Source organism: Engystomops pustulosus, unplaced genomic scaffold (assembly GCF_040894005.1).
Source record: "Engystomops pustulosus unplaced genomic scaffold, aEngPut4.maternal MAT_SCAFFOLD_169, whole genome shotgun sequence".
NCBI classification, from domain to species: domain Eukaryota; kingdom Metazoa; phylum Chordata; class Amphibia; order Anura; family Leptodactylidae; genus Engystomops; species Engystomops pustulosus.
The window spans coordinates 129190-154451 of record NW_027285049.1 but is presented as its reverse complement, the minus strand read 5'-3'; the positions used below and the strand labels follow the sequence as shown (position 1 = coordinate 154451).

Sequence of the window (25262 nt, the reverse complement as noted above, 5' to 3'; positions counted from 1 at the left end):
ACTTATATGTCTGGATGTTGTGGTGTATGGCTCCGCACACTGCTGCTTGCCAGCAGGAAGTGCCTGTGTCTGAGCTGGTCTTGTAATGCAGGGGGAGGGGAGAAGGCACTGCGATGTGCAGACAGGAGAAGCTATGAAAAGAATCCGTCCATAGGCAGAAGACTTACGGTCATATCCAGGGACAACCAAAATTATAACACTAGTACAGGTTGGAATTATATCTGTGAAATGCTGGATTTTTGTTAATAACCTTGAATTAGAGACTGTGTTATTTTGTTATCCTGAGTAGATTTAAGAATCTTCTTCCTGATGACGTCAGCAGCCATTTTAGGGGAGATAATTCAGGGATTCAAGTAATACAGGCTCCCAAAGCAGCGCAGAGGGCAACAGCTATTTGGATGATTCCTGCCTAATGTGCAGTCATATTTTTTAGTTTTCTGGGTAGAGGATCCCTTTAAGAGATTAGACCTTTGAATTAAAGTTAAATAATGGGTGTAAGGACCCCATAACTAAGAGACCTCTTGTGCTCAGTGGAGTCACAAAACACCACTAAACAATTGAACCACAGTCTCCAAGAAAATGGCGGCCCATAAGTCCCTTGTGGTGTCTAATCTACCCCTCAGTGGCAGTACTAGTGCGGGTAATTGGGTCATGTTATAGTTGCTGTAATTCTGAGGGTTCTGTTGATATCAGCCCCTGAGAAAACTGCGACGTGTGAACGCGGATCGAGATGTGGAGGAGACTTGTGATATGGAGCGGTGATGCGATGCTCCTCCTATTATTTACATCCGAAAAAAACTGAAATCCTTGCATCGATACGCTGCGGGGAGACGGGAAATTGGATGCAAATTGTCTTTGGTATTTTTTGCTCTGCAGATTAGAGTGTGCGCCCCCTTAAAGCTGCTCCATGATGAGAATATTGGATTTTATTTTACTCGCCGTGTCTGCGGTTTGGAGGGGGGGGACTGATCTGTAATAATCTGGAGATTAGAGGTCATTCGCCTAGTCGCAGCACATCGCGCCGCAGGCTGGTTCGGCTGTCACTCCGCAGCCATCATACAAGTTTCACTGAACAGCTCCTCTGCTTGCTGTCAGTGAATGCGAATAATCTTTTTTTTTTCCACTTTTTTTGCTACACGTGAACACGACTCGGTAATGAATCCGTTCCATCGTGATGGCGGTCCCACCTGCGCAGCAGAGGTCAGCGGCTCCACGTGTTAATGACTGGGTTCAGTAATTAAAGGGTAACCCCACAACCTGGAGGTCTGGGCTCTGGGGGGTGACCTGAGATATTACTGGCGGTACAGATGTGATTCCCGGAGGACGGCGTCGCGTCCGCGCATCCACCGGCAGAGTGTGAATAATGACATTGTACAGCCTGTCTCCATGGCAACAGGGCCTGCATCCAATATATTGTGTGTGTGCGTCGCTCGGGGTCACATTGACAAGATGGGAGGAAGGTTGGGGGTCGATCTCAGGTCTGCCTGACCTCTTCATCTAGGCAGGGGTTAGTAGCTGCAGGTCACACATTAACCCCGCGTTGTCCTTACCGACTAAAGAGGTCAAGATGGCCACCGTAGACTTATTACAGCCACTAATAACGTCCCTGCGTCTCCCACCACGTGGGGCCCCCGAGCCACAAAGTCTCCTCCATCACTCTCATGATTGTCTGTCCCTGGTGGATGGAAGTCTCCCGGGTCTCCATAGGGGGCAGCGCTGAGAGAGGCCGTGACATTTGTAAAGTGATTAACTGAAGAGACTCATGTGCGTCCAGGAAGAGGATGAGACCTGCAATTTATTCATTACAATCAGCCACACGGAAAGGGATTAATTATAGAGCGCAGCTCCAGAGAGAGGTGACAACCGAGCGGAGACACATGTCTATACATACCATAGGGGGCAGTATTATAGTAGTTATATTCCTGTACATAGGGGGCAGTATTATAGTAGTTATATTCCTGTACATAGGGGGCAGTATTATAGTAGTTATATTCCTGTACATAGGGGGCAGTATTATAGTAGTTATATTCCTGTACATAGGGGGCAGTATTATAGTAGTTATATTCCTGTACATAGGGGGCAGTATTATAGTAGTTATATTCTTGTACATAGGGGGCAGTATTATAGTAGTTATATTCCTGTACATAGGGGGCAGTATTATAGTAGTTATATTCCTGTACATAGGGGCAGTATTATAGTAGTTATATTCCTGTACATAGGGGCAGTATTATAGTAGTTATATTCCTGTACATAGGGGGCAGTATTATAGTAGTTATATTCCTGTACATAGGGGGCAGTATTATAGTAGTTATATTCTTGTACATAGGGGGCAGTATTATAGTAGTTATATTCTTGTACATAGGGGGCAGTATTATAGTAGTTATATTCTTGTACTCAGGGAGCGGTATTATAGTAGTTATATTCCTGTACATAGGGGGCAGTATTATAGTAGTTATATTCTTGTACATAGGGGGCAGTATTATAGTAGTTACATCCCTGTACATAGGGGGCAGTATTATAGTAGTTATATTCCTGTACATAGGGGGGCAGTATTATAGTAGTTATATTTCTGTACATAGAGACAGTATTATAGTAGTTATATTCCTGTACATAGGGGGCAGTATTATAGTAGTTATATTCTTGTACATAGGGGGCAGTATTATACCAGTTATATTCCTGTACACAGGGGGCAATATTATAGTAGTTATATTCCTGTACATAGGGGGCAGTATTATAGTAGTTATATTCCTGTACATAGGGGGCAGTATTATAGTAGTTATATTCCTGTACATAGGGGGCAGTATTATAGTAGTTATATTCCTGTACATAGGGGGCAGTATTATAGTAGTTATATTCCTGTACATAGGGGGCAGTATTATAGTAGTTATATTCCTGTACATAGGGGGCAGTATTATAGTAGTTATATTCTTGTACATAGGGGCAGTATTATAGTAGTTATATTCCTGTACATAGGGGGTAGTATTATAGTAGTTATATTCCTGTACATAGGGGGCAGTATTATAGTAGTTATATTCTTGTACATAGGGGGCAGTATTATAGTAGTTATATTCCTGTACATAGGGGGCAGTATTATAGTAGTTATATTCTTGTACATAGGGGGGCAGTATTATAGTAGTTATATTCCTGTACATAGGGGGCAGTATTATAGTAGTTATATTGCTGTACATAGTGGGCAGTATTATAGTAGTTATATTCCTGTACATAGGGGGCAGTATTATAGTAGTTATATTCCTGTACATAGTGGGCAGTATTATAGTAGTTATATTCCTGTACATAGGGGGCAGTATTATAGTAGTTATATTCCTGTACATAGTGGGCAGTATTATAGTAGTTATATTCCTGTACATAGGGGGCAGTATTATAGTAGTTATATTCCTGTACATAGGGGGCAGTATTATAGTAGTTATATTCCTGTACATAGAGGGCAGTATTATAGTAGTTATATTCTTGTACATAGGGGGCAGTATTATAGTAGTTATATTCCTGTACATAGGGGGCAGTATTATAGTAGTTATATTCTTGTACATAGGGGGCAGTATTATAGTAGTTATATTCCTGTACATAGGGGCAGTATCATAGTAGTTATATTCTTGTACATTGGGGCAGTATTAGTCTGTGTGGGGGTGTTGCGGTATTACAGAGTGATGTTGATTGCTTTGTTCTTTCTCTGGTTTGGACAATTTTATTGGAATCAGGACATTTTTCAATAAACAGAGAAATGACGGCATAAATCTATAAAGCAATAAGTCAGAGTGAGATGGAGCATTGGAGGGCGGGCAGCTGTATCCGCTCTCATATTCCAGGTAATCCGTTTAGTCCTCGCTCGCTGGGAGCCGTCTCGCGCAGGAACAGTCTGTTTGCATTTTCTGGATTTCTCTTCTCCTCTCGGACGCGGAGAAATGTTTTATCATTGTTTAACTTGTTCACAGCAGCACAAAGTATTTAAGGATAAGCAGATGATATTAGTGATTAGGGTCGGGGGCGGGGCTGATACTCTGCTGATATTATTTTTTATATTATATTTTTTTTCCTCTTTTACCAGAAATGAGACCGTTTTGCACCAGTTCTGCTGCCCTGTCGCTGATGCAGAGCAGAAGCCATCTCCCCCCAGGTAAGACCCCCGTCTCTGTGATGACTCCTCCCCCGTCTCTGTGATGACTCCTCCCCCGTCTCTGTGATGACTCCTCCCCACCTCTCTGTGATGACTCCTCCCCCGTCTCTGTGATGACTCCTCCCTATTCCCGTGTTCAGCCATGTGCAGATCTTTGAGGTTTTTTGTAGTCTGTTGCTATGGATACACAAAGATCTGCACGGCTGCTGCATACTCGAAACGGCAGATGCCTTAAGGCAAGGTACAACGTTCCTGAGCGTCCGTACAGACTTTGTAAGCGATGACTGAATGTGGGTAAAATCTAATTGATTGATCCAGGCATATGTGGATGTCTCTGCTGAAACCCTCTGTGCTGCGGCCACCCTTGTCCTATGTTACAGGCCTGACCTCAGGAATTACCGCTATATTGTCTTGGCCTAGGACTTCCATAAGGTCAGAGCATTGTGATGCTGTCAGTATGTCCCCTGTATATCCCGCCCTGTGGTGTCTCGGATCCTGCGCGTGTAGTAAGGGGTTAATCGCCCGCCGTTTCCTTTTGCATAAAATTAGACTTGATTTTCCTCATGTAATTAACCTGGAAAAAAACTGCAGGAGAAAAACATCAAATATTCTCCCGAGACTCCTCCACAACACCTGGAGAGATCAGAGAGACCGCAGCCAAGAGACATCCCCGGACGACGTGCCAGCGGAAGAGACAGGCGCTGGGGGACGTGCCGTAGTGAGAGACAGCCGCTGGGGGCCGCGCCGTAGTGAGAGACAGCCGCTGGGGGTGCGCCGTAATGAGAGACAGCTGCTGGGGGACGCGCCGTAGTGAGAGACAGCTGCTGGGGGACGCGCCGTAGTGAGAGACAGCTGCTGGGGGACGCGCCGTAGTGAGAGACAGCCGCTGGGGGCCGCGCCGTAGTGAGAGACAGCTGCTGGGGGACGCGCCGTAGTGAGAGACAGGCGCTGGGGGACGCGCCGTAGTGAGAGACAGGCGCTGGGGGACGCGCCGTAGTGAGAGACAGGCGCTGGGGGCCGCGCCGTAGTGAGAGACAGGCGCTGGGGGCCGCGCCGTAGTGAGAGACAGCCGCTGGGGGCCGCGCCGTAGTGAGAGACAGCCGCTTGGGGCCGCGCCGTAGTGAGAGACAGGCGCTGGGGGACGTGCCGTAGTGAGAGACAGGCGCTGGGGGACGTGCCGTAGTGAGAGACAGCCGCTGGGGGCCGCGCCGTAGTGAGAGACAGGCGCTGGGGGCCGCGCCGTAGTGAGAGACAGGCGCTGGGGGACGCGCCGTAGTGAGAGACAGGCGCTGGGGGCCGCGCCGTAGTGAGAGACAGCCGCTTGGGGCCGCGCCGTAGTGAGAGACAGGCGCTGGGGGACGTGCCGTAGTGAGAGACAGGCGCTGGGGGACGTGCCGTAGTGAGAGACAGCCGCTGGGGGCCGTGTCGTAGTGAGAGACAGGCGCTGGGGGCCGCGCCGTAGTGAGAGACAGGCGCTGGGGGCCGCGCCGTAGTGAGAGACAGGCGCTGGGGGACGCGCCGTAGTGAGAGACAGGCGCTGGGGGCCGCGCCGTAGTGAGAGACAGCCGCTGGGGGCCGCGCCGTAGTGAGAGACAGCCGCTTGGGGCCGCGCCGTAGTGAGAGACAGCCGCTTGGGGACGTGCTGTAGTGAGAGACAGGCGCTGGGGGACGTGCTGTAGTGAGAGACAGCCGCTGGGGGCCGCGCCGTAGTGAGAGACAGGCGCTGGGGGACGTGCCGTAGTGAGAGACAGGCGCTGGGGGACGTGCCGTAGTGAGAGACAGGCGCTGGGGGACGTGCCGTAGTGAGAGACAGGCGCTGGGGGACGTGCCGTAGTGAGAGACAGGCGCTGGGGGACGTGCCGTAGTGAGAGACAGGCGCTGGGGGACGTGCCGTAGTGAGAGACAGGCGCTGGGGGACGTGCCGTAGTGAGAGACAGCCGCTTGGGGCCGCGCCGTAGTGAGAGACAGCCGCTGGGGGACTCTGCCCCCCCAGTAATGTCCCCTCTGCCCCCAGATGTAGATATTTTTGCTAATTTATTAAACAAAAAAAACTGAAATCTCCCCTGGTGATAAGTACTCAGCCCCTTTGCTGTGACTCTCATATGTAACTCACATGCCCTCCATTTCCTTCTGATCCTCCTTGAGATGGTTCTACTCCTTCATTGGTGTCCAGCTGTGTTTAATTCAAACGATGGGACATAATTAGGATAGACGCCTGTCTATAAAAGGCTTCACACTGCACGTCAGAGCATATGAGAATCATGAGGTCTAAGGAACTGCCCAAGGAGCTCAGAAGCAGAATTGTGGCAAGGCACAGATCTGGCCAAGGTTACAAAAGAATTTCCGCAGCACTCAAGGTTCCTGAGAGCACAGTGGCCTCCATAATCCTTACATGGAAGAAGTTTGGGATGACGTTTAATAAATGAGAAAAAATATCTACATTTTGTGGGCGGAGGGAACATTAATGAGGAAAATAGAACTTTATTGATCTTTCCAATTGGCTGCAATGAAACATAGTGATAAATGTAAGGGGTGTGAACACTTTCCTGTGGTTTCCGCTCTGGATCCTGATGGTGTTGGATATTCTGGTCCCCGTTCTATGAATCATTCTGTATGAGACTGCAGGGTCTCTGACCCCTGGTGACCCCTGACCCTGACATGGACTGACAAACAACAGCATGTTATTGGTTGCCTCATTCCCTGCTTTATTTCCTTCTTTCTTCTGAATTCCCCTAACATGCTGCTGTTTGTCATTGCACAGGCCCAGACAGTGACGACCCCCACCCCAGGGAAGCAGCGCCCCCCAGTGTGTGAGCGGAACATCACCACACAGCCCCCTCCCCGGACCAGGACCCCATGCAGTGCTTACTAATCCACCAGCTTAGGACTGAGACCTGCAGAGCATCGCATCCTTCTACACACCAGACCCTGCTGTACTGGACTGACTGGTGGAAACCATCATAAGGAAGGCGGACGCTGCGTCACCAACCAGTAGCCATGTGATTACACTGCACACGGCACAGGGCAAATCCAGGCACATATATATATCCCCTATACATCATGTAGTATTATAGCAGTTATATCCCTGTACATAGGGGGCAGTATTATAGTAGTTATATTCTTGTACATAGGGGGCAGTATTATAGTAGTTATATTCCTGTACATAGGGGGCAGTATTATAGTAGTTATATTCCTGTACATAGGGGGCAGTATTATAGTAGTTATATTCCTGTACATAGGGGGCAGTATTATAGTAGTTATATTCCTGTACATAGGGGGCAGTATTATAGTAGTTATATTCCTGTACATAGGGGGCAGTATTATAGTAGTTATATTCCTGTACATGGGGGCAGTATTATAGCAGTTATATTCCTGTACATAGGAGGCAGTATTATAGTAGTTATATTCTTGTACATAGGGGGCAGTATTATAGTAGTTATATTCTTGTACATAGGGGGCAGTATTATAGTAGTTATATTCCTGTACATAGGGGGCAGTATTATAGTAGTTATATTCCTGTACATAGGGGGCAGTATTATAGTAGTTATATTCCTGTACATGGGGGCAGTATTATAGCAGTTATATTCCTGTACATAGGAGGCAGTATTATAGTAGTTATATTCTTGTACATAGGGGGCAGTATTATAGTAGTTATATTCCTGTACATAGGGGGCAGTATTATAGTAGTTATATCCCTGTACATAGGGGGCAGTATTATAGTAGTTATATTCCTGTACATAGGGGGCAGTATTATAGTAGTTATATTCCTGTACATAGGGGGCAGTATTATAGTAGTTATATTCTTGTACATAGGGGGCAGTATTATAGTAGTTATATTCTTGTACATAGGGGGCAGTATTATAGTAGTTATATTCTTGTACATAGGGGGTAGTATTATAGTAGTTATATTCTTGTACATAGAGGGCAGTATTATAGTAGTTATATTCTTGTACATAGGGGGGAGTATTATAGTAGTTATATTCCTGTACATAGGGGGCAGTATTATAGTAGTTATATTCCTGTACATAGGGGTCAGTATTATAGTAGTTATATTCCTGTACATAGGGGGCGGTATTATAGTAGATATATTCCTGTACATAGGGGGCAGTATTATAGTAGTTATATTCTTGTACATAGGGGGCAGTATTATAGTAGTTATATTCCTGTACATAGGGGGGCAGTATTATAGTAGTTATATTTTCTTGTACATAGGGGGCAGTATTATAATAGTTATATTCCTGTACATAGGGGGCAGTATTATAGTAGTTATATTCCTGTACATAGGGGCAGTATTATAGTAGTTATATTCCTGTACATAGGGGGCAGTATAATAGTAGTTATATTCCTGTACATAGGAGGCAGTATTATAGTAGTTATATTCCTGTACATAGGGGGCAGTATTATAGTAGTTATATTCCTGTACATAGGGGCAGTATTATAGTAGTTATATTCTTGTACATAGGGGGCAGTATCATAGTAGTTATATTCCTGTACATAGGGGGCAGTATTATAGCAGTTATATCCCTGTACATAGGGGGCAGTATTATAGTAGTTATATTCTTGTACATAGGGGGCAGTATTATAGTAGTTATATTCCTGTACATAGGAGGCAGTATTATAGTAGTTATATTCCTGTACATAGGGGGCAGTATTATAGTAGTTATATTCCTGTACATAGGGAGCAGTATTATAGTAGTTATATTCCTTTACATAGGGGGCAGTATTATAGTAGTTATATTCCTGTACATAGGGGGCAGTATTATAGTAGTTATATCCCTGTACATAGGGGGCAGTATTATAGTAGTTATATTCCTGTACATAGGGGGCAGTATTATAGTAGTTATATTCTTGTACATAGGGGGCAGTATTATAGTAGTTATATTCTTGTACATAGGGGGCAGTATTATAGTAGTTATATTCCTGTACATAGGAGGCAGTATTATAGTAGTTATATTCCTGTACATAGGGGGCAGTATTATAGTAGTTATATTCCTGTACATAGGGGCAGTATTATAGTAGTTATATTCTTGTACATAGGGGGCAGTATCATAGTAGTTATATTCCTGTACATAGGGGGCAGTATTATAGCAGTTATATCCCTGTACATAGGGGGCAGTATTATAGTAGTTATATTCTTGTACATAGGGGGCAGTATTATAGTAGTTATATTCCTGTACATAGGAGGCAGTATTATAGTAGTTATATTCCTGTACATAGGGGGCAGTATTATAGTAGTTATATTCCTGTACATAGGGAGCAGTATTATAGTAGTTATATTCCTTTACATAGGGGGCAGTATTATAGTAGTTATATTCCTGTACATAGGGGGCAGTATTATAGTAGTTATATCCCTGTACATAGGGGGCAGTATTATAGTAGTTATATTCCTGTACATAGGGGGCAGTATTATAGTAGTTATATTCTTGTACATAGGGGGCAGTATTATAGTAGTTATATTCTTGTACATAGGGGGCAGTATTATAGTAGTTATATTCCTGTACATAGGAGGCAGTATTATAGTAGTTATATTCCTGTACATAGGGGCAGTATTAGCATTGGGAATATTTTCTGTTATTTTTGGATTATTAGTAATGTGATGTCCCTATTCTTCTCCCATGTGCCTGGATTTGCTCTTTGTATACAAGTCTCTGGATACAGTGTGATCTTGGGTTATGATACTGATCTTAGTATTGATGACATCACATGTATGCAGTGATGTCATCTCTCCGCTCTCATGATTCCTGACTCCTCCCATGCGATGTCCCCCCAGTCCGGTGCAGGTTCGGCAGTGTCGGGCAGGATAACTTCGGACGCCTCGTTCCCTGCAGAATTTCTCAGGTTTTTGTTAAGACTCAGGTTGTCGTTAACCATTTACTGTCTGACCCTGCTCGGGGAGTGTTACGGCCGCCTGGTCAGTCCAGGATCTTTTATGTCGTGTGATGTGATGTGACAGATGATATTTCGGTGCTGAAATCCAAATCTCTCCCCCTGGGGTGTATGTGTATATACATGCTCTGCCTTAGAGTAGCCTACAATACAATGCAGAGAACAACCAGCATAGTGCTTCAAGAGCTCCACCTGCAGGTCAGAGGGAGTAGTGAAGCCCCTCCCCCCACGTGCATGCGCCCCTGTGCTGTTATATATTATGTCTAGAATATAGTCCTAGTAGTATAAATGTAGTAGTAGAGACCCCCAGCCGCTCAGCAGCGCCCCCTTATTACAGCAAAGCTAAAGATTATATAAAAATCACGTGTCTATAGGCGAAATACATCGATGAAAATATTCCATATTGTTTCGCAAAATATTCATGATTAATTAACATAAATTTTTCATTAATTAACATAAAATATGAATTATTAATTATTACTTTTAAAAGTGCAGTAAAAATAATAACTGCTAAAAAAATGTATGAATTGTCATGTGACTCGTCAGGCGTTTATCCATTGGCAGGGAGAGGGACCGCCCCTTTATTCTGAAGATAGGCGGAGTCTAAAAAGTCAATTAGGTTTTGAGTACTTGACCTTTCACCTTTAAGTACATATCGATTTCCCTCTACCGATCAGAGAGGGTCACTAGGATAGAGCGCCCCCTCCTGGAGGACTCGGCCGGCACATGGTCAGTCAGTCATGTGTCTGGCCGCGTGTAATTCCCCATCTCTCCAGTAGTGGCCGCTGCAAGGAGTACGGATCGTTACAAGGAAGGTCCATCCCCTGTAATGGCGGCGCTATAACTGCAGGGAGACTCGCAGTGTGACACATATACCATAGCGCCTGCTGCCTGCCCCTCCCCCTCCTGTCTGATATATTATCACATGATTTATCATTATTGTTGTAATCTTCAATAAATCTGCTCAAGTTTCTGCATGAAATCCACAACCGTGTCTGTGTTATTGTGTTATACGTGTGCTGCGCCCGCTATATAGTGTATATATATACAGCCTGTGGTTCTGGTTCTGATTGCTCCAGGTGCTCTGTGTGAGATCCAGGAGATCACAGAGCAGCCGGGGCCTGTATTTTCTCCCCAGGGAGAGTGCAGGTCCTGGGAATGAGCAGCGGACGCCAGTCCAAGGCCTCCAGATCCCGGACTAGGCCGGCGGGAGCTGGAGAGACGCAACAACCGGCCAAGCCAGCAGCGGTCAGAAGATCGGAGCGGAGTCGCAGCAATGCAGCTCCACGCGGGTCGCAGCCAGAAAGCAGAGGACGCCGAAAGGCCCCAGGTGGAGGTGAGGTGGCAGGACCCAGCAGCGCTCCTTCTGGAGCAGCCTCACAGCTAAGTACTCACGGGGGTGACCTGGACTGGTGGGTGCGCAAAGCCCGGGAGCCCGATGTCAGCTACAGCACCCGCATTGTGGAGAACCTCCGTGAGTATGAGGAAGCCAGTAAGACCTTGTGGCGGCTCCGGGAGGAGCTGCGAGAGACCCGGGCCAAGATGGCTACAGCGACCAGGACCAGCAAGGTGGAGCTAGCGGAGATTGCAAAGCGGCTAAAGAAAAGCATCAACTCTCTGGAGGGAAGGAAGACCATCATCCTGCAGCACAGCGGCCCCTTCAGAGAGAAGATGGAGAACGATGACCGGTTCCGGGCCATGGAGGAGGAGAAAACCCGGAGACTGAGGGGCCTCCAGTCGCAGATGGATGAGGAAGAGGTGGAAGAGACTGCACCAGAACATCAGCAGTGTCCATCTGATAGTCTGCAGCTACATCACCAGACTTTGGGGACGGCATGTTGCAACGGCGCCTCCTAGAGGCCCTAAGAAGGGGAGAGAGGACAATGAATGTAGAGGGGCAGGAGGTTGATTTATCCTTCTGGATAGACAGGTTTGGCCTGTCAGCCTTCCGAGAGGAAAGAGGGGGAGACACTGTGTGGTCTCTCCCGACAGCCGGGCCAGTGGGGACTCGTAGGAATGTGGTCCGTCTTCGCTGGAGGGGCAGTGATGCGTGTCCTCCAAGGGCAAAAGTAGTAGAGCTCCTTCTGAAGATGAACTTCAAGGCAGTTGACATCTTTGCCTTGATACTTCCCTATGGTACCCCCATTTTTGACATCAGCTTTGTTCGGCCGGAGGGCCTTGAGCTCTTTTGGTCAAATTATGAGCTGAAGCGCAATGAGCCCGGCTGGTGGGATTTCGCTGTGCAAGCAGTGTCCCGTCAAAATGAGGTCAAGAGAGTGACCGTTTTAACATGTAATGAGTCACTTTCATGCATGGATATTATGACCTGGCTGAACAGGCGAAGTGGTGGCAGTTCCTAAAAAGAACTTGGATGAGTTTGGCATCTGGTCAGGAGCCTGGACCTTCATGGTTAAGTTGAGGCGTTCAGGAGGCACGGTCACCCACATTCCCTCCTCAGCTTTCTTGGGGAGGGACAGAATCCTGATCTTTTACCAGGGGCAGCCAAAGGTCTGCCACAGATGCGGTGATCCCACGCACTTTAGCGCCAACTGCCATGTGCAGAAGTGCGCATTGTGCGGTGGGGTTGGTCATCTTGCCGCAAACTGTGAGCAGATCAGGTGTCATCTGTGTGGTGAGCTTGGTCACCCATTCAGTTGCTGCCCTCGCTCCTTTGCCAATATAGTCGGAGCCCCAGTGGGAGAGAGCCGAGGTGTTGCTCCTGCTGTGGAGGGTTCTGCTAGGGCTGAAGGGGCAGAGAGGCCAAGGAAGAAAGGCAAAACCATGCCGCCTTCTAAGTTGAGGTGACTTGAAGGCCGTCGAAGGAGCAGAGAGCTTGGGGTGAGCCATAGCCCTGTCCCTGAGACAAGTGCTGCCGCAGCTGAGGCCCTGGGGTAACAGGACCTGGATGAAGAGGTCAGGAGGCTGGAGAAAGAGGAAGAGGCCATCACCACTGGTTCCTCTCTTTATGAGCGTATCGATGAGGACAATAGGAGGTGGCTAAATGAAAAACGTAAGAAGGGTGCCAAAAAGAAAAACCGCAAAACTGTAAAAGCTGCAGCCGCTTCAAAGGAAGGCTAAACCACCTCCCCTTTGATTGTTCTCTCTAACCGTTTCCAAGCCCTCAAGGATATCTCCTCTTCGGAAGAGGAGGTGGGGGGTAAGGATCCGGAGTCAGTGGCGGTAGGTCCTGTGGGGGGCGCCGAGTCTCCCTCCTCGGAGGATGAAGGGTCCTCGAGGGGGGAAACTGGCCCAGCGTCTGCTGATGGGGACGATGAGTCTGACGGTGGGGTGACCAAGGGGGCAATGGATATGTTTGTCTCCCTAAAGCGTAGAGGTTGCTCCTCGTCAGACGGTGGTAAGGAGGGGGGTGGGAAAAAGAAAGCCGTCTAACTCAATCACTCATGATGGCGGCACCCACTCCGTTGATGTTGGCGTCCATTAATGTCGCCAGCATTAAGTCTGATGCGGCTAGATTTGCGGCCTTTGATTTTCTCGGTCGCGTTGAAGCCGACATTTTATTTTTGCAGGAGACCAGGCTGCCAGATTTGGCGGCCGTGTTTAAAGCTAAAAGGGAATGGAGACACGGGCCTTCCTATTGGTCTCTTGCGGCCGAGCCGTATAGCGGAGTGGCGGTCCTTTTTACCGCACCGGTAGAATGCCGACGAGTTATTGAGTTAGAAATGGGGAGGTGCCTGATCCTGGATGTCCTCATGAAGGGACAAGAACTTCGCCTAATTAACATCTATGGTCCCCAGTCCAAGTGGGACAGGAAGTGTCTCTTTATGAGGATCAAGCCCTACCTTTTTACAAGTCGGCAGGTGGTCTTTGGAGGGGACTTCAATGCTGTCACGAGGTCCCAGGATAGGGGAGGTTCCAGAGACAAGCTGACTTATGATAGCGTCGCTCTTAATAGCATAGCCAGTGAAGCTCGCCTGGTGGATGTCACGCGGGGTTCACCTATTATAGGGGTAGCTGCAGGTCTAGAATAGACAGGTTTTATGTAAAGGAGGAAGCCATTTCTTCAGCAGTGTCCGTTGTTGAAGTGGAATTCTCCGATCACTGTCTAATTTTGTTTTCTCTGAATGTTACAGAGACCCCCCGGATGGGAAGAGGCTACTGGAAGCTCAATTCGTCTCTCCTGGAGGAAGCGGAGATCAGACAATCCTTTGAGCACTTTCTTCAGAGCCAGGTACCATTGCTGGGCCTTTGTAGCAGTAAGTCAGAGTGGTGGGAGATGCTCAAGAAAAGGGTGGCGAGATTCTTCCGCCAGCTCTCGAGCCTCAGGAGCCTGGACAGGTACCGCCTGTATCAGGGCCTGAGGAGGAAACTCGAGCATCTCGTCTCGACTGGAGGTAGTCGTGAGGACATCTCCAGAGTGAAATCCTTGCTGAAGAGGTGTCAGTACGATAGACACGCATCTTTGGTTGTCAGTGAATGGTAAAGTTGTCACGGGACTGGTTGACAGTACGGGATCCCTGAAAAGGTCCAGATCAGGGATTCTGGCGGTCGTCAGATCCTTCTACTCACACCTCTTGGGCAGGAAGGATCTAGATCGGGATGTGATGTCGGCTTTCCTGGCTGAAACTGTCCCTGAGCCAGGAGTAGACCCCTCTCTTGATGTTTTGACAGAGATGATCAGTCAGCCGGGGCTCGCCCTCAAGAAATCGCCAGGCCCGGATGGCTTAACATCTGAGTTTTATAAGACCTTTAAGGACGCCTTGGTTCCCCTCTTGACTGAGGTATTCAATGAGTGTCTTTCCTCGGGCGCTCTGCCGAAGTCAATGAGGAGGTCAGCACTGATCATCCTGTCAAAAGGTAAGGACCAATCTCGTATTGAGAACTGGCGTCCCATAGCGCTTCTCAATACGGACAGAAAGGTTTTGGCAAAGGTGCTGTTTAATCGGCTGGTGCAATTTGTGCCCCGGCTCCTTTTGGTGGCCCAGCACTGCTCTGTTCCAGGCCGCAGTACATTTAGTGCTGTGCTCTGTGTTCCGCTTGTGAACGGTTGGATTGGCCGCTCTTTTGAGGTTGGGTCTGGTGTTCGCCAGGGTTGTCCTCTGAGCCCACTTCTATACGTGTTCGCGATTGACCCATTCCTTCAGAGGGTTGATCGTGGGCCTTTGGTGAGAGTTGGGATGGATCAGGAGGCACCGGAAGCCACTCTAAGGGTGGTAGCGTACGCTGATGATGTGTCCTCGCGAGGGGAGGCGCAATGGGTGATGTCGGAGGTTGACCGCTACTCAGAGGCTTCTGGGTCCAAGATCAACCGGGATAAGTGTGAGAGTCTCTGGCTGGGAGAGGGGGATCCAGGCTTTGATCTCCCGGACACTCTTCCAGGGTCCCAGGACTCCGCCAAAGTTCTAGGCATCGAATTTGGCCAGGGGGATTACCCCATGCAAAACTGGGACGGCAGGCGGTGGGGTCTGGGAATGTGGGAGATCAGGACCATGTCGAGGAAACTCCTTGACAAGAGGGTTCTGTTGACCCATTTCCAGAAGCCTCTGGCCCTCAGGGATTGCCCAAGTCGGGATCTTGGGGTGGGTTTGAGTTTATTGAATTCTATCCGGATCCCCTTGAAGTTTTGGGACGTGACTTGGCGCTGCTTCCATGGAAAGCTGTGTGTGAGGGACAATCTGAAGTGTAGGAGCTCTGACGAAAGGGGTTGTCCCCGGGAGGAGTGCAGTGGCCTGCTGGAGAGCATGGACCACTTCCTGCTTCAGTGCCCCTTTAACACAGAGGTGTACAACCGGGTGGGCGCTTCCATCCATTGGCCCGGGTTGGCCGGTCTCTCCTACGCGGAGTGGGCCTATGGAGCATTCAGAGGCCTGGGTGGCCGGGACCGCTGCAAGTTATTCCTAGTTAGCCTAGTGGTCAGGTACCACACGTGGAACGCACGGTGTTTAGTATCGACGCAGCGTAAAACTCTCCCGGTGGATGAGGTGGTTAGGAACATTCTGGGTGACCTGGTGAAGGTGCGCTCTCTGGAGTATGAGAGGCTGGGCACGGGGAGGGCCTCTCTCCTTAGTGTCCCTTAGTCTGTCCTCTCCCCCCTGGTGAAGGTGCGCTCTCTGGAGTATGAGAGGCTGGGCACGGGGAGGACCTCTCTCCTTAGTGTCCCTTAGTCTGTCCTCTCCCTCCTGGTGAAGGTGCGCTCTCTGGAGTATGAGAGGCTGGGCACAGGGAGGACCTCTCTCCTTAGTGTCCCTTAGTCTGTCCTCTCCCTCCTGGTGAAGGTGCGCTCTCTGGAGTATGAGAGGCTGGGCACGGGGAGGGCCTCTCTCCTTAGTGTCCCTTAGTCTGTCCTCTCCCTCCTGGTGAAGGTGCGCTCTCTGGAGTATGAGAGGCTGGGCACGGGGAGGGCCTCTCTCCTTAGTGTCCCTTAGTCCCTCCTCTCCCTCCTGGTGAAGGTGCGCTCTCTGGAGTATGAGAGGCTGGGCACGGGGAGGGCCTCTCTCCTTAGTGTCCCTTAGTCCCTCCTCTCCCTCCTGGTGAAGGTGCGCTCTCTGGAGTATGAGAGGCTGGGCACGGGGAGGACCTCTCTCCTTAGTGTCCCTTAGTCTGTCCTCTCCCTCCTGGTGAAGGTGCGCTCTCTGGAGTATGAGAGGCTGGGCACGGGGAGGGCCTCTCTCCTTAGTGTCCCTTAGTCTGTCCTCTCCCCCCTGGTGAAGGTGCGCTCTCTGGAGTATGAGAGGCTGGGCACGGGGAGGACCTCTCTCCTTAGTGTCCCTTAGTCCGTCCTCTCCCCTCCTGGTGAAGGTGCGCTCTCTGGAGTATGAGAGGCTGGGCACGGGGAGGGCCTCTCTGTTTAGTGCCCCTTAGTCTGTCCTCTCCCCTCCTGGTGAAGGTGCGCTCTCTGGAGTATGAGAGGCTGGGCACGGGGAGGGCCTCTCTCCTTAGTGCCCCTTAGTCTGTCCTCTCCCCTACTGGTGAAGGTGCACTCTCTGGAGTATGAGAGGCTGGGCACAGGGAGGACCTCTCTCCTTAGTGTCCCTTAGTCTGTCCTCTCCCTCCTGGTGAAGGTGCGCTCTCTGGAGTATGAGAGGCTGGGCACGGGGAGGGCCTCTCTCCTTAGTGTCCCTTAGTCTGTCCTCTTCCCTCCTGGTGAAGGTGCGCTCTCTGGAGTATGAGAGGCTGGGCACGGGGAGGACCTCTCTCCTTAGTGTCCCTTAGTCTGTCCTCTCCTGGTGAAGGTGCGCTCTCTGGAGTATGAGAGGCTGGGCACAGGGAAGGCCTCTCTCCTTAGTGCCCCTTAGTCTGTCCTCTCCCCCCTGGTGAAGATGCGCTCTCTGGAGTATGAGAGGCTGGGCACGGGGAGGACCTCTCTCCTTTGGAGGGGGTTCTCCTTTAGTGTCCCTTAGTCTGTCCTCTCCCCCTGGTGAAGGTGCGCTCTCTGGAGTATGAGAGGCTGGGCACGGGGAGGGCCTCTCTCCTTTGGAGGGGGTTCTCCTTTAGTGTCCCTTAGTCTGTCATCTCCTCTCCTGGTGTTGGGCTGATGCTGCACAGTAGATTTTTGTTTTGAGGATCCGGTAGATGTGGGGCTTGGAGGCGCCGAACTTGGGCTTTCTGGGAATAACGATATTTGAATTGTTGTGTTTTATATTGTGATTATTATGTTGTTTATGTGGTAGTGGGGGATGGAGTGAATGATGGACTATGGACAATGGGCACTGGGACTTGGGGGGTGAAGGGGGGGTGCTGGGGAGAAAAAAGAGAAGAAAAAAAAATAATAAAAAAAAATGTTCTGTTCTTATTATGTGTATTGTGTCAGTGTGAGGTGCGAGGTGTCGGCTGGACACAGCGATTATTTCTGTTGTTTGTGGAGATTTATGTTACGTTTTATACTTTTCTATAAAATAAATAGAGTTACAGGAGAAGGTCCAGGTCTGGCACATACAGATCTGTGATAATTCCGGATGACACTGCAGGCTTGCCCTCGGCTGCTGACGTTGGATGACTCTTCCCTATTTTCCTTCTCTCGTTCTCACTTTAGCATTTTTACCTTCCGCCTCATTGCCCTGTCACCAAATCCGTCTCATCCTGCTCTGTCCCCGGGCGCAAGAAACGCAAGGACTTCAGAGTTACCGTTTAGCTTCTCCCTCTGTACCCGACCTCTCCCCGGCCCTGGTGTCCTGAGGCTCCTGGATGTAACACTAATACAGTCTGCCAGCTGCTCCGCTGTGTACAGGACGCCAGGACTCATCACATAGAGGCCTATACATCAGAGAGATCTACTATAATACTGCCCCCTATGTACAGGAATATAACTACTATAATACTGCCCCCTATGTACAGGAATATAACTACTATAATACCGCCCCCTATGTACAGGGATATAACTACTATAATACTGCCCCCTATGTACAGGAATATAACTACTATAATACTGCCCCCTATGTACAGGAATATATCTACTATAATACTGCCCCCTATGTACAAGAATATAACTACTATAATACTGCCCCCTATGTACAAGAATATAACTACTATAATACTGCCCTCTATGTACAGGAATATAACTACTATAATACTGCCCCCTATGTACAGGAATATAACTACTATAATACTGCCCCCTATGTACAGGAATATAACTACTATAATACTGCCCCCTATGTACAGGAATATAACTATTATAATACTGCCCTCTATGTACAGGAATATAACTACTATAATACTGCCCCCTATGTACAGGGATATAACTACTATAATACTGTCCCCTATGTACAAGAATATATCTACTATAATCCTGCCCCCTATGTACAAGGATATAACTACTATAATACTGCCCCCTATGTACAGGAATATAACTACTATAATACTGCCCCCTATGTACAAGAATATAACTACTATAATACTGCCCCCTATGTACAAGAATATAACTACTATAATACTGCCCCCTATGTACAAGAATATAACTACTATAATACTGCCCCCTATGTACAAGAATATAACTACTATAATACTGCCCCCTATGTACAGGAATATAACTACTATAATACTGCCCCCTATGTACAAGAATATAACTACTATAATACTGCCCCCTATGTACAAGAATATAACTACTATAATACTGCCCCTATGTACAAGAATATAACTACTATAATACTGCCCCCTATGTACAAGAATATAACTACTATAATACTGCCCCCTATGTACAAGAATATAACTACTATAATACTGCCCCCTATGTACAAGAATATAACTACTATAATACTGCCCCCTATGTACAAGAATATAACTACTATAATACTGCCCCCTATGTACAAGAATATAACTACTATAATACTGCCCCCTATGTACAAGAATATAACTACTATAATCCTGCCCCCTATGTACAAGAATATAACTACTATAATCCTGCCCCCTATGTACAAGAATATAACTACTATAATACTGCCCCCTACGTACAAGAATATAACTACTATAATACTGCCCCCTACGTACAGGAATATAACTACTATAATACTGCCCCCTATGTACAGGAATATAACTACTATAATACTGCCCCCTATGTACAAGAATATACCTACTATAATACTGCCCCCTATGTACAGGAATATAACTACTATAATACTGCCCCCTATGTACAAGAATATAACTACTATAATACTGCCCCCTATTTGCAAGAATATAACTACTATAATACTGCCCCCTATTTGCAAGAATATAACTACTATAATACTGCCCCCTATGTATAAGAATATAACTACTATAATACTGCCCCCTATGTACAGGAATATAACTACTATAATACTGCCCCCTATGTACAAGAATATAACTACTATAATACTGCCCCCTATGTACAGGAATATAACTACTATAATACTGCTCCCTATGTACAAGAATATAACTACTATAATACTGCTCCCTATGTACAAGAATATAACTACTATAATACTGCCCCTATGTACAGGAATATAACTACTATAATACTGCCCCCTATGTACAGGAATATAACTACTATAATACTGCCCCCTATGTACAGGAATATAACTACTATAATACTGCCCCCTATGTACAGGAATATAACTACTATAATACTGCCCCCTATGTACAGGAATATAACTACTATAATACTGCCCGCTATGTACAAGAATATAACTACTATAATACTGCCCCCTATGTACAAGAATATAACTACTATAATACTGCCCCCTATGTACAAGAATATAACTACTATAATACTGCCCCCTATGTACAAGAATATAACTACTATAATACTGCCCCCTATGTACAAGAATATAACTACTATAATACTGCCCCCTATGTACAAGAATATAACTACTATAATACTGCCCCCTATGTACAGGAATATAACTACTATAATACTGCCCCCTATGTACAGGAATATAACTACTATAATACTGCCCCCTATGTACAAGAATATAACTACTATAATACTGCCCCCTATGTACAGGAATATAACTACTATAATACTGCCCCCTATGTACAGGAATATAACTACTATAATACTGCCCCCTATGTACAAGAATATAACTACTATAATACTGCCCCCTATGTACAGGAATATAACTACTATAATACTGCCCCCTATGTACAGGAATATAACTACTATAATACTGCCCCCTATGTACAGGAATATAACTACTATAATACTGCCCCCTATGTACAGGAATATAACTACTATAATACTGCCCCCCTATGTACAGGAATATAACTACTATAATACTACCCCCTATGTACAGGAATATAACTACTATAATACTACCCCCTATGTACAGGAATATAACTACTATAATACTACCCCCTATGTACAGGAATATAACTACTATAATACTGCCCCCTATGTACAGGAATATAACTACTATAATACTGCCCCCCTATGTACAGGAATATAACTACTATAATACTACCCCCTATGTACAGGAATATAACTACTATAATACTGCCCCCTATGTACAGGAATATAACTACTATAATACTGCCTCCTATGTACAGGAATATAACTACTATAATACTGTCCCCTATGTACAGGAATATAACTACTATAATACTGCCCCCTATGTACAGGAATATAACTACTATAATACTACCCCCTATGTACAGGAATATAACTACTATAATACTGCCCCCTATGTACAAGAATATAACTACTATAATACTGCCTCCTATGTACAGGAATATAACTACTATTATACTGCCCCCTATGTACAAGAATATAACTACTATAATACTGCCCCCTATGTACAGGAATATAACTACTATAATACTGCCCCCTATGTACAAGAATATAACTACTATAATACTGCCCCCTATGTACAGGAATATAACTACTATAATACTGCCCCCTATGTACAGGAATATAACTACTATAATACTGCCCCCTATGTACAGGAATATAACTACTATAATACTGCCCCCTATGTACAGGAATATAACTACTATAATACTGCCCCCTATGTACAGGGATATAACTACTATAATACTGCCCCCTATGTACAGGAATATAACTACTATAATACTGCCCCCTATGTACAAGAATATAACTACTATAATACTGCCCCCTATGTACAGGGATATAACTACTATAATACTGCCCCCTATGTACAGGAATATAACTACTATAATACTGCCCCCTATGTACAAGAATATAACTACTATAATACTGCCCCTATGTACAGGGATATAACTACTATAATACTGCCCCCTATGTACAGGAATATAACTACTATAATACTGCTCCCTATACTCGCTCCTCAGTGCGGGGGTGACTGCTCTGGGCTGGGGGTGTTAGTGATGACACATTGGGCTCCCTGGGCCGGGCTCTCTGCCACCCGGTGTCTTCCTTGTGTGATTGTTCTGGCTGATTCACGTCTGACCCGTTTGACCTCCACGTGAGGCTGAGGGCTACGAGCCGAGACCAGATCTGCCATTAAGTTTATGGTCTGCGTCCGGGATAACCGTGAGCGGCGGCTCGGCCTCGTATTGCGAGATTCCAGATGGCGTTTATATTAATAGATATGAAATATTCCGGCTCGCCACCCGCCATCGGGGCACGGAACATATTTAATCGGCTTATCCAAGTCGCTGACTTCTCTAAAAATATTCCATCACCTTAACACTTCTACCATCAGTGGAGATGGAAAATCATCCCCTCTTATCTCCCCATAATGCATCTGGTTTACCTTCATACCTTGGGGGCTACCATTATAGCACTTAAAGGCAACCCACCCCATAAGTAATCCCATCATTGTGTATAGCACGCCATAAGCTTTCCAGAAATACCTTTCCCTGTTTTCTAGCGATCTATCTTTGTAGAGAGGGTTTTCGGTGCACTGTGGGCGTGGCCATGACTGCTGGTGGACCTATTTTTTGTTGTCTATGCAGTATACCATCAGCACTTTACACATTGATTGATATCTCATATAGATAAATATACATTGTAGCAATTACAAGTGCAGTGGTAGTCGTGGCCACTCCCCTAATGCACTGAGAAGCTCATTTGCATAAAGATAAAAAGTACAATATCTCCGCAATGGTTGATCTCTAGGGGAAAAGAAGGATATTTCTGGAAAGCTTATGACCTGCCCTACACAATGCGGGGGCTACTTTTGGAGCGATTTGTGAGCTGGGAGACCCCCTTTAAGTGTGAGTGTGAACACGGCCTGAATGACATTGATGCTGTATGTGTCCTCTTGCAGTGATGACTCCTGTAGTAAGAAGCTGCTCTGTACGGCCTGGGACGTGCGGGAAGGTGACGATCAGTCCTGCATCGGCCCAAAACATCCCGGAGAGGAGGAGTCGCTGACTAAGCCCAGTCTGCACCACACGGGCTCCCCGGTCCGACTACAGCGGGGGAAGACCACCGCCACCTGCTCCCACGGGACCACCAGCTCCGACTATGAGCTGTCACTGGACCTCAAGAACAAGCAGGTCAGAGCCCCCCGAATGTGTCCCCATAAACTGTATCCACAACCACAGCTGGATCAGAACCTTCAGTACCGGCCCCTCCTGAGGTTTAGTGTAAATCTCTGTAATGCCGGGTCTACAGTGCAGCACACAGGACTCCTGGTGGGGGGGTGAGGGGGAGGCAGCGCAGCCCCCAGCCCTTTCCTCTGACCTTCCTTTTGCTTTTTCTGCTGGAATAAATGAGTGAACATCCAGAGCCCGGGGCTGCGGGTGCTCTGCGCCTGTGAGTGACGCGCCATCTCAGGGGTCCTGCCCTCACTAATGTTATCACAGGCAGCCGGATGCATCACAGCCCCCCATAACAGTGACCTTCACAGCCCCCCCATAACGGTGACCTCCACATAGTCCCCCAATAACATTGACCTTCACAGTGTTTCTTCTTGAGCCGTATGTTCTCTCTTCCAGATTGAGATGCTTGAGCACAAGTATGGAGGCCACGTGGTATCCCGCCGAGCTGCCTGCACCATCCAGACCGCCTTCCGACAATACCAGCTCAGCAAGAATTTTGAAAAGATCCGAGACTCTCTACTACAGAGCCGCCTCCCCCGACGCATCTCCCTGCGGAAAGTCCGGGTCCACAACCCTGAGAGTTTCCCCTCTGCTGAGAAGGCCCTGCTGGAGAGCTATAACCTGATGGGCATACCCCTGGTGAGGTCTCCATCCCTTCCAGCCACCATCAGCGGGGCCCTCACCGAGCTTGAAGACTCCTTTACCGAACAGGTTCAGTCTCTGGCTAAATCCATTGATGATGCTCTCAGCACTTGGAGTCTGAAGACCATGTGTGCCTTCCCCGAGGCAGGCTCATACCAGATCCGGGAGGCCTTTATGCAGCAGAACCCAGAACTGGAGCCACCCAAACTAGAAGAAGGACAAGGCGAGGATGGACATCTGGGGAATTTACCCAAGAGCAGCAGCACCTTAATGATGGCCTTCCGAGACGTCACCGTTCAGATAGACAATAACAACATCTCCGTCTCCTCCTCCACCTCCTTGTCTATGTCCAATTGTTTGGCCGGGAGCCAGAACCCAAAACCAGAGGAGGAAAGGGCTGGTGGAGAAGTTACATTGGATCTTCCAATACAGGAACCTTCCGTTCACGAGGCACATCTCATCCAGAACTCCTTCCCTGAGGTCAACGGTGATGGCGTCGGGAAGGAGCTGGTTGGACCAGTTCCTACTGAAACCGAACCTACCGACCTCTCGGAACAGCTGAGCAGCAGCAGCACCTCCACCTCCGCCAAGTCTGTGTCCGAGGTGTCTTCTAAGGAGGCCTTACAAGCCATGATCCTCAGCCTCCCGCGGTACTATTGTGAGAACCCGGCCAGCTGCCGCTCGCCAACCCTCTCCACCGACACCATGAGGAAGAGGCTGTACCGCATCGGACTCAACCTGTTCAATATGTGAGAAGGGGGAGAGGGGTTACGGGGTAGAGGACTTCCCATGAGCAGGGTCTCTGTGTAGTAATATGGAGGTTATATTCCCAAAAATAGGAATACACTCTGAATATATTCATATATTAAGCCAATCAGCACGCAGCTTACTTGTAGGTGATATATCAGAAATTTCCTAGGGGTCTGATGGCTTCAGTTAGGAAAAAAACATGACAATGGATTGTTATTCATGTAGAGAAAGGGTCTTGTACGCTGGTACAGTAGTTTTTTAAAAATGGAACTCCCCTTTAAATAAGGTAATTAAAGGGGAAGTCGAACCTAGTATGTCATATTGAAATGGGGCCATGTTCTTAGACTATTACAGGGCACCATTAAAATCTGTGGCCCTCATGTCCAAAGCAGCCAATCGGTGCACAACTTTAATTTTTCCAGATTTTATTTTTCAATATAAATAACTATCTCTGATCGAGCGCTACTTACTCAGGTACATGTTGTTCCGGAAAGTATTTTGTTGAAACATCCAAATTTTCTAGGATTTCTACAATGGTGGCCATTCCCAGACTGTTTAGGCCTAAAGGCCCTAATATTAGTAACTAGGCTTGCCCATAGCAACCAATGAGAGCTCACCATTCATTTCTTAGCCTGCTGTGAAAAAAATAAAAGCTGAGCTGGGATTGGTTACCAGGAGCATCAAAGCTAAAATGCCTAATATGACAGGATTATCCAAATTATCTTAACCTGAAACCTCTGAACTAACATTGTACATTCTCAGACAGTTTGGGGGGAGACCTTAATAATCCAATTTTACCATTAAGAATATGGTAAACAATGCTTGCCCGTAGCAACCAACCAGAGATCAGCTCTCATTTCTTAGACTGCTCTGGGAAATTGAAATCTACGCTCTGATTGGTTGCTCTTGTTGTCAG

General features: G+C 47.2%; 1 protein-coding gene across 10 annotated transcripts in view; it reads left to right on the top strand.

Annotated features, from left to right (window-relative positions):
* LOC140108671 (IQ motif and SEC7 domain-containing protein 3-like) overlaps positions 1 to 25262 on the top strand; it is a 47055-nt gene that overhangs the window by 9578 nt on the left and 12215 nt on the right. For all 10 annotated transcript variants that reach the window (XR_011851189.1, XR_011851188.1, XR_011851187.1 and 7 more), the window contains exons 2-4: positions 4064 to 4132; positions 22678 to 22909; positions 23351 to 24345. Coding sequence is in view for 6 of the 10 variants with exons in the window: in XM_072131893.1 (XP_071987994.1) it covers positions 4064 to 4132; positions 22678 to 22909; positions 23351 to 24345 (1296 nt within the window). In the remaining 4 variants the exon portion in view is untranslated. The remainder of the gene's footprint in view (positions 1 to 4063; positions 4133 to 22677; positions 22910 to 23350; positions 24346 to 25262) is intronic.